We start from the raw sequence: 9,338 nt of genomic DNA, 5'->3' as shown, positions 1-9,338 counted from the left end.
TCGGGGCAATAGCCTAGCATTTCGTGTGTGTGAAGTAGAAAATATTAAGCATGCACAAAATGCTAGTAGAAAATATTAAGAGAGAAGAAAAAATTTAGAGAGAGACAAAGAATAAAATTGAGAGAAATTAAAAAAAAAAACAAAGAAAGCAAAATATAATATGCAAGGTAAGAATCATGAGGGAAGGAAAGTGTGACCGCGCTTGCCTCCATCCAAAACGGCCTAGCATGAACACTAGTTTTCTTATTATTAGAAAAAAGGCTTGGTAAAATCAGTGGTAAGAACGATCTGGATCTGGAGAAGATAATTTAGGGTGGTTCATAATCCAGATCTCTAGAGTCCTTTTGAAAGTTTTATAATGTCTGGATGCACCTTTATTCAACAATATCTTTTCGCGTGTGAATGAGATGGGAAAATCATAACCGGAATTTCCTGTTGCAATCTGTTGGGTTTTTGTGGCATGTGCAAAACGGAATTTTGGACAGGACGCGGGAGGTTCCAGAGGATGGGAGATCGTGGGTCATTAATGAGAACGAAGGACGTTCAGAGGAAAAGCCTAATGAGAGAGAGAGAGAGAGTCTCTGAGTCCTTTCTATTTTGTAGGGGGCCCTGCCTATGCTGTCCGATTAAAATAATGCACGATTAGCTAGGTTTTTGGGGGTATTTGAATCGCAGTAAAAGAAGAATTTCCACTGGGACTGAGTGGAAAAGCTGCCACCAACGGGATATGGCAGGAGCGAGGAGGAAGAAGAAGGTGGGGGTCTCTCTTGGCTCTCGAGCTGTCTTCTCCTCCCTTTCTCGTTGTGGGTATGGGCCAGGGCTTTGCTTTGAGAGAGAAAGACAGAGAATAACCTACCTACTGGCCATAGAACACAGTACTACTATAAATCGCACAAGCCTACATCTGCGTGAACTTACCTATACATATACATGTTCTTGATCTTGATGGCACGAACTCTGCATCGGAGAGTAGAGTATTAACTGCAATTCAAGGCCCTAGATGCGACTTTTGGGAGTACAAGTCCCACGCAAGGCTGGCCCCTGTTCTCTTGCTTCTCGTTTCGCGCATGATTGATTGCATTTCTTCCCCTCTAGCTACAGAATACAAGGCAGCCACTGCCACATTCCTCCTAGTCTCAGATCTCTCTCTTTCTTTCTCTCTCTGTCTCTCTCTCTCGTCTTCTGTCTTCAGTTACAGTTATGATATGATCCTCTTGGAAGGGTTCTGCTGCGCTTGCTTATTCGCCTTTTTTTTGTTTGTAACGAGATTGAGAGGGAAGAAGAGAGGAGAATTGACAGTCTGCTCGGCAGGAGTACTGGCAGTGAGAGGGGGGTGGGGGTTGTATGTTTCCACTGCGTGAGCTATTGTTTGGGTTTTGAAGGGTTTTAGAGGTTGCTGCCTCGCAAATTTCCCGTGATAGGACTCGAGTGCCTCTGGTTCCACTAAATCCTTCATTTTTTTTGTTCGAATTCGCCAAACGTGTCAAGCACAGAACTAGCTGTGGAAGGGCTGCGTTTTGTATCAGCGAGCATGCAAAATGATCGGGAACTCCTGTAGCTGGGCAGCTGGGGGTCCGAAGTTTAATTAGAATCGCACCGGCTGCATCGACGTAGCCTGAATTTTCAATCACGATATGAACCAGGTTCTCATTATACTTAACAGGACTGCGGTATCCCTACTAACTACATCGCTGCTGATAGTTCTGTCCCTGCATTTGCATGAGAATGGCAGCTGCCAGGCTCGCCGTCTCCTCTCTTCAGCACCTCGTTTCGGCATGAACCCCGAAGGTGTGGATGTGGGTTCTGCGTGTAATCACGCTTAGCGTTAAAGCGGTGTCTTGAATTAGTCTGTAATCTTTTTGTATGTGCTGTGGCTGTATTTTTCCAGTGACGGCTCTGATGGAGGTGAAGGCAAGTTTGGTCGATCCGCAGAATGAGACCTCCGGGTGGGACTACTACTTCACGGACCCTTGCACTTGGCACCATGTCAGCTGCGTCAACCAATCCGTCACCAAGTTGTGAGTGCGTGTTTAATCACAAGCTGCTTACCCAATAAGTGCCGTGGGTCTCTTGGTCTCAATCATAAAAAGTTTGATACAAATTACATTCGTAATTCTTCCATCCATTCCATTCATATATGTATCTGTAGAATAGAATCGAGTATCGAGTTTGCAATCCCTCAACTGCACCTAGCTACATATGTGGTCTCTCGTGCAAAAGTTCATGATGATGGACCGCTATAGCGACATAACAGGGATAAATGTCAACAATTTCTCCTGTTGAATGCATGATGTTGATCGTGCTGCAATGTTCTATTCGCTTAACCGTATCTTTTTTGCCAGGGAATTGGGCAACTTACGGCTGTCTGGCACCATCTCTCCGAGCATTGCAACCCTTGCTAACTTAGAAATCTTGTGAGACATTCTTGTTAGGGATCATTGAATGCACCGAAACACCGGAATATAAGAACAGAACTATGAATCTCACGTGTACGATGTGTGGACCTTCTCAGGTCGTTAGAAGATAACAACATATCCGGAGCTATCCCAGCAGATATTGGCGGTCTATCCCATCTCAGGACACTTGACCTGTCCAATAATGGATTCACAGGCCCGATTCCCTCGTCCTTTGGTCAGCTCAGAAATCTAAGAACGTTGTAAGCTCTTATTCCCTCTTGGTCTGGTTACCACTCGCAATTGTCCGGTGGATGTATTCGCTCTCCTAATCCTAAAGTGTTCTGCTTTGCTGGGCGTTTGGTTTTACAGGTTGATAAAGAACAACAGTCTTTCTGGGAATGTGCCGGTTTCTCTAGCATCCATACCAACATTGGGCTATGTGTAAGCGGCATTGCTTTTACTTTATAACGTCTCAGCCACGTGAGTTACAATGTTATATAATGAAGCTGGTGGTGCAGTGATATATCTTTCAACAATTTGAGTGGAGCGTTGCCTCCCTTGTCAGCCATCCTCGTAAGGTAAATACAGTAGAGCCATTGTCGTCAAAATTTGGTGTAATTGAATGCATGATTTGTCAATTTTTGGTGCAATTTAGTGCATGAGTAAAGGGATTATCACCCGTCTCTCTTAACGATGATGATGACAGCGCCCAAGGCAACAGGTTTTTGTGTGGATATGGAGCTGTTTGGGACTGCCCGGGACGACCACATCTTCCTTTGAACGTGTCGGAGGGTAGGTGGTTGCTACAATTAGTGGTACTTGTGTGTATTGAGTACCACAATAATTGGCAAAGTTTCGATGTTCTCACATATCTGTCACTGCAGGTTTGCATTCCCCATCTGAGCACTCGAGGAGGCTAGCCATTGTAGCACCAATCGTGTCCTTGTCTGGGGTGTTAGCTATACTCGTGGCGCTGTTCCGGCTTTATTGGAGAAATAGGGCTCAGAACAGGGACGGTAAGTGCGTGGTGAATGGATGCGGTAGAGGTCATCTTAAAAGAGTACGAGTCATATCCGATGGTAGCTATGATCAATCACAAGAAGTTGATCACAAGAAGTTTTTGACATTTTCCGATGTGAGCAATGGCGGAAAATGTGCGAAAACTGGCTTTTCTTGCTTGTTTTCCCCTGCGCCATGTGGGGTTAAACGTTATGAGCTTCTGCTTGCTTACGTAATTAGGTACCGTTGGGGGCAGAGGTGGGGCTGGCAGCCCACATTCCCCACTGTACCTAGCTAAGTATCTTATGTGGTCCCTTCCAAGCAGAAGCTCATAATGATCGTCGTAATTCGCAATGTGAAAGGTATAGTGGGTTTGTATGATTGCCGTAACTCACAATGTAAGGTAGTGGAAACTTGTTTAAGACAGAATTATAGCAGGTATTTAATAGTCTTCCTGGCATATATCTGCAGAGGAATTGTACCCGGATGTGAGACTGGGGCAGTTGCGGAGGTTTTCGCTGCGCGAGCTTCAGAAGGCCACGGCGTATTTCAGTAGTAAGAATCTGCTTGGAAGGGGTGGGTTTGGGGATGTTTACAAGGGTGTGCTGCCCTCGTATTCATCGTCATTGTCATTATCGGCGGCAGCATATTGTGCAGGCGGTAGCTATAGTAATTATAACGGCAGTGGCAATGCTGGGTCATCATCATCATCATCATCATCGTCGTCAACAACCCAATTAGTGGCAGTGAAGCGCATGAGGAATCGGAACGACAGCATCGTGGCTTCCTTCAAGGTGGAGGTGGAGATGATCAGCCTCGCCTCGCATCGGAATCTGCTGCCCTTGCACGGCTTTTGCGTTTCCCGCACAGAGCTCTTGCTTGTTTTCCCTTATAAGCGCAACGGCAACGTCGCAACGCGATTGCTCGGTATTACACTGCATACCTAAGATAAAATCTTTCTTGCACTTGTCATCATCATCTTTTCGTTAATCTTAATGTTAAATAAAAGCGGACTTTATGTTAAGAGCCGGTGTAGAATTCGTGCTATTGATGTCCCTAAAAGGAAAAGCAAGAGGGCGAGAATCGCTTGTGTACGGAGATCTAATTCTTGGTTATATGCGATGATTTGCAAGCTGATGTTATGTTTGATAAGTTTGTTAGCATCGCCTGCTAGGGACTATACTGTGATGATAGTTCACCTTTAAAACATAATGCTAATAGCAAAAGCCACGATGTTTGGTTCATGCAACGCAGAGGTACTAACTGTGCTCTTCTAATATCTTGCAAGTAAAGTAGGAGGCTCTTGCCATGCTCCTAGAAGGTGCAGTAAGCTTGCATGTGACACGGCCCTTTTGCATGTCCTGTATCACCACCATCTTTCTTTATTCCTATTAAATGGAAAAAAAGGCTAAAGGATGGTTTTCTGTGAACATTGGATAGATACATATTTTCAATGTTACATTTCCGAGTGGCTCTGAAAGCTACATGTTCAATGAGTGCTTGAAAACCTCTCTTTTTCCCCCTTTGTGAGAAGTCAAAGGTAAAGGTGAAGATCTAAAGTCAATGCGAAGGCAGAGAATTTAAATTTCAAATGGAAAAAGCTGTAGTACATAGTAGTAGGTAGCTTTGTTAGCATTGTCTGCTTTTACAGTGCAAAATGTTACTGCACACAGAGCATGTAGGTAGAAGATGGTGAAAATGTGAATCATAAATGTATTAAGGGCTGATTTAGTTCAGCATGGGTCATTGCTTTGCCTAAACTTTTCCTTCCTACACTACTGGCACACATGGATAGAGAGAGGGGGCAGGAGAGGGAGAGAGAGAGAGAGAGAGAGAGAGTTTACTTTTGGGAACTGAGGCAGCCAGCCAGGTCCATGGGCCTTTTGTGAAGGAGAGATTGTATACTTTGCACAAGTAGAGCTGGGGCAGGGGTTGGCGGGGTTGCCAGTCCCCTGCCTCCAACTACACCTAACTAGGTATGTGGGTACTTCGAAGCAGAAGCTCATGATGTTGAGCACTAGGGAACAAACAGCCCTCCATTGTGGAAAACGAATAATTGGAATTATATAAATTTTCTTGAAAATTATGCCGTAGAAAAATGGAGAATTTATTATGGGAATACTTTTAATTTAAAAACTTGTAAATTACAAAGGATTTGGTATCATTTTTCCCTTGAAGTGCAATAATTCCTAATTGGATCCGACTTTGCTGCGCCATGGGTTGTTTTGTTCTGGGGTTGTGTGCGTGAGAGCAGAGAAACCTGCTCTGGACTGGGCTGCCCGAAAGCGCATCGCGGTAGGGTCGGCGCGGGGGCTGCTGTATCTGCACGAGCAGTGCGAGCCCAAGATCATCCACCGGGACGTGAAGGCGGCCAACATCCTGCTGGACGACGACAACGAGGCCATCGTGGCGGACTTCGGGCTGGCGAAGCTGCTGGACCACAGCCAGACGCACGTGACGACGGACGTGAGGGGCACCATGGGCTACATCCCCCCCGAGTACCTGCAGGGCAAATTCTCCGACAAGTCCGACGTCTACCAGTTCGGCATCCTCCTGCTGGAGCTTCTCACCGGCAAGGTCGCCTCCAACTTCTGGCGACACCAGGGCCTCGTGCTGCTCGACTCGGTACGTCTAGTAGCTATATATGTTTGTCTGTGTCTGTCCCCCATCTGATATTTTGATCGATACAACCAAGCAAGTGTAGACCGATTACCAACAAGCAATAGCAGTGATAACAGGGTATGTGGCCCTGCAGGTGAAGAGGCTAGCTCGGGAAAGAAAGCTGGAGGAGCTCGTGGACGAGGAGCTGAAGGCGATAATGGGCAGGTCAGCCGAGGCGGCGGCAGAGATGGAGCAGATGGTGAGGGTGACGCTGCTGTGCACGATGCATCTACCGTCGGACAGGCCCAAGATGTCGGAGGTGCTGCGGATGCTCGATGGAGAGGCTTGGGAGGAGAAATGGGAGGAGGCGCTGCGCAGGGCCTTGACGGAGGAGACCAGTCGGCGGCCCCCAGGCACCTTCACCCAGCTGCCTCCCTATCTTATGTCCGAGGCAATTCCATATATTGCCTCCTCTGATCACCAGCACAGAGCCCCTTCCTCTTCGTCTTCGTCTTTGGAGCTGCTGGCCCCTAATCCTTCGTCGTGACTGGAAAAACAGCACACCCCCAAGCTTCCATATCCATATCGACGACGATTAACGAAGCATCCATCCATTAAACTCTGATTCGAGGTCAAAGCATCAATCCTTGCAACCAACTGTATATTTTTACCTTTGCAAGAAATGATTGCCTCCTTTTTACCTTTTCATCCTCGTCCGAGGAGGTAGCCCTCCTCTGTTGAGAGGAAGTATTCGTCTGTCTAAGAAGGAAATATAGCCTCCTCTATTGAGATGGTATGGCAGCATGAGATTAAACATGGTAGGAGATTAGGCAGTAAGTAATGCCAATAGAAATTATTAGTAAGAGAATGGTATCGCATGAGATATTAAACATGGTAGGAAATTAGGCAGTTAGTAATAATATGCCAATAGAGATTATTGGTATTATCAGGATATTCCAACCTTGTAATTTGCTTGAGTTTTTGGGTAATTTTGTTATCACAAAAAAAAACGAATATATTTGATTGCTAACGTGTAAGATTTGCCATGAAATAATCTTTTTGGGAGGGCGAAGAGAGGCTAAGGAAGTGATGAGTGATGTGACACCTCACACCCTTCCCGTTGGATTTATTAATTGGAGTAGGAGTCAGGACATTTTGATGGTTATCATGTATTCATCATGTTATACTTTATACTCGAATTAAAAGAATAATGATGAGGGGAGGGCGACATTCAAGGATCCATACTGCACTTCTCAAGGATCCATACCGCACTTCCCATTTCAAAAAAACCCTGGTCATGGTTTTTAATAGGGGTATATATTATGTCGCATTCCAAGGAGTGTGACTCGAGGACGCCTTGTTTTGACATTTCACATAATCAGATTTACAGATTACAGAAGAAATTACTCGAGTATAACTAGTTTCTAAGAGTCCTAATCATCATCATATTGTCATAATTGATACTCGTTAGTGGAATATTTTACTGGCCTCTTTTACCCCTATAGATTTGCCTTTCGAGAACATTATTTTTAGGTATTGAGAACATAGCGCTTGTTCAAGTATTATGGTCTATGACCCTTGTTATACATTTCTTTATTGTTTACTTGTAAATTGTACAACCTTTTGCTGAAATGGGGGTTTGGGCTCCCTGTATAAAAACTATGACTACTCATTTTCTAATGCTAAAGAAGACCCTTGGCAATTGAAATACCCTCCCAAGCAATTGGGCTATTATTGGCTGGTAATTCAGCCCAAGTTGTGTGAAGTGCAACCTTACAAAATGGGAGGGCACTTTGCATCCATGGGAAGTTTTGAATTTCTTAGTGAAATACTTCATACATTTCATGCATAGGTGCTTTTGCATTGACCTCCCCCCTCTCTCTCTCTCTCTTAAAGACATTCCTTAGAATATGGGATGGGAAAATGGAAATTTCTTTCTCCATAGTCACAAATCAATTTAGAATGGGAAGGATTTAAAGGAAAATATTATGTCACTAATGTTTCCCTTCTTGTTGCCATCGAAGTCTCTTTTTCTCCATGGTCACAAATCAATTTAGGAATGGCAAGGATTGATTTAAAGGGAAATATTACATCACACACACACACACACACACACACACACACACACACACACACACACACACACACACACACACACACGAAGATGAAGGCAACTTGAAATGGGCAACTTGTTAGATTGGAGGGAAAAGGTCATTACAAAGGATGGAGTTGAGTAAGACTTTTGGGTCATGATATATTTAGTGACTTTGATAGCCCTTGTACTTTTTTTTGATAATGGGTTGATTTTCTTTTATGCCAACGGATTGTAATTAGAAACTATGATGTGTCTCTATCATCAAGGCACTTGAGAAAGAATGCCTTAAGAATGAATATCATACAACTTTCTTTCTCATATATGTAACTGTGTCTAGTTTGGAGCGATGAAGGTGGCATTCCTGCCCAAGTGAAATGAAGTACCCCATGTAAATGAGGCTGTGTATCATTGTTATATATTAGAACACAACTTAGTGTATGTAGCTTGCGACTAGTGTGTTTGATCTACATAGATATTAATACAACTTTCTTTCTTATATATGTAATCTTATCTAGTCCTTGAGTGATGAAGGTGGCATTCTTGCCCTAGGTGATAAATTCCTATGTACCATATGTAAATGTAGCTTGATGTATCATTGCAACATATTACAACACAATTTGGTGCACATGGCTTGTGATTAGGAGTATGTTAGACCTACATGAATGAATTTGTACTCAATACATTGAATCTTTCAAGCGCTTATGCCCTCGCATTGAGCTTCCCAGCCACAATTCTCTCTCATGCCTCGCCTAACCATGGAATCAAATTTATGATCTAGCCAACTATCAAGACAAGATAGAGAAAATTAGATGAGCACTCATTGAATAGTTGTAGTCTTGATAAATTTATAGGCTCCCTAGCTCTATCAATCCCATGCATCATATCCTTGTAGACATCCTAAATTTGTATTTAATACTTGCACAATGCCACAAAGCTGTATTTCATACTTGCACAGTGCCACAAAGCACTCGTTGCATTAAAATATTCATTTTACTTTATTTATTTTCATGTGCTTTTTCTCGCAAAACTCTTGCCACATTGTTGTTGTTTTTTTTTTTGTTACATCCTTTTTAATTTCCTTTGAGCGTATTGTGTTGCCTTCACTTTTGTAATTGGAGTGGGATGTGATCTCATGTAAGGGTTAATGATATACCCCCCCTCACTATTGCATGCTAGTTTCATGGACTTGGATATAATGCATGGGACTAAGCAAAATGGTGGAAGAGGGCAAAAGTTAGGTTGATAAA

The 9,338-nt window shown here is 43.7% G+C and overlaps 1 protein-coding gene across 3 annotated transcripts; it reads left to right on the top strand.

The window, feature by feature from the left end:
* The first annotated feature begins 676 nt into the window (after positions 1–676).
* Positions 677–7,012, top strand: LOC148023185 (protein CLAVATA3 INSENSITIVE RECEPTOR KINASE 5-like). Of its 3 annotated transcripts, XM_087696163.1 has the most exons (12): positions 680–1,643; positions 1,733–1,788; positions 1,889–2,018; positions 2,343–2,414; positions 2,513–2,656; positions 2,766–2,837; positions 2,915–2,974; positions 3,103–3,188; positions 3,281–3,412; positions 3,867–4,322; positions 5,650–6,020; positions 6,151–7,012. In XM_087696163.1, the coding sequence occupies exons 2-12, from the start codon at positions 1,776–1,778 to the stop codon at positions 6,541–6,543; spliced, it is 1,929 nt and encodes a 642-aa protein (XP_087552289.1). In that variant the 5' UTR covers positions 680–1,643; positions 1,733–1,775; the 3' UTR covers positions 6,544–7,012. The 3 variants fall into 3 exon arrangements, with proteins under 3 accessions (XP_087552288.1, XP_087552289.1, XP_087552290.1); XM_087696162.1 differs by having other exon boundaries at positions 677–1,788; XM_087696164.1 differs by lacking the exons at positions 680–1,643; positions 1,733–1,788 and having other exon boundaries at positions 1,901–2,022.
* The last annotated feature ends 2,326 nt before the right edge of the window (positions 7,013–9,338 follow it).

Source organism: Lygodium microphyllum, chromosome 16 (assembly GCF_053477565.2).
Source record: "Lygodium microphyllum isolate KBCC chromosome 16, Lygodium_microphyllum_v1.1.10, whole genome shotgun sequence".
NCBI lineage: Eukaryota > Viridiplantae > Streptophyta > Polypodiopsida > Schizaeales > Lygodiaceae > Lygodium > Lygodium microphyllum.
This window is presented reverse-complemented; position numbering and strand designations above follow the sequence as displayed.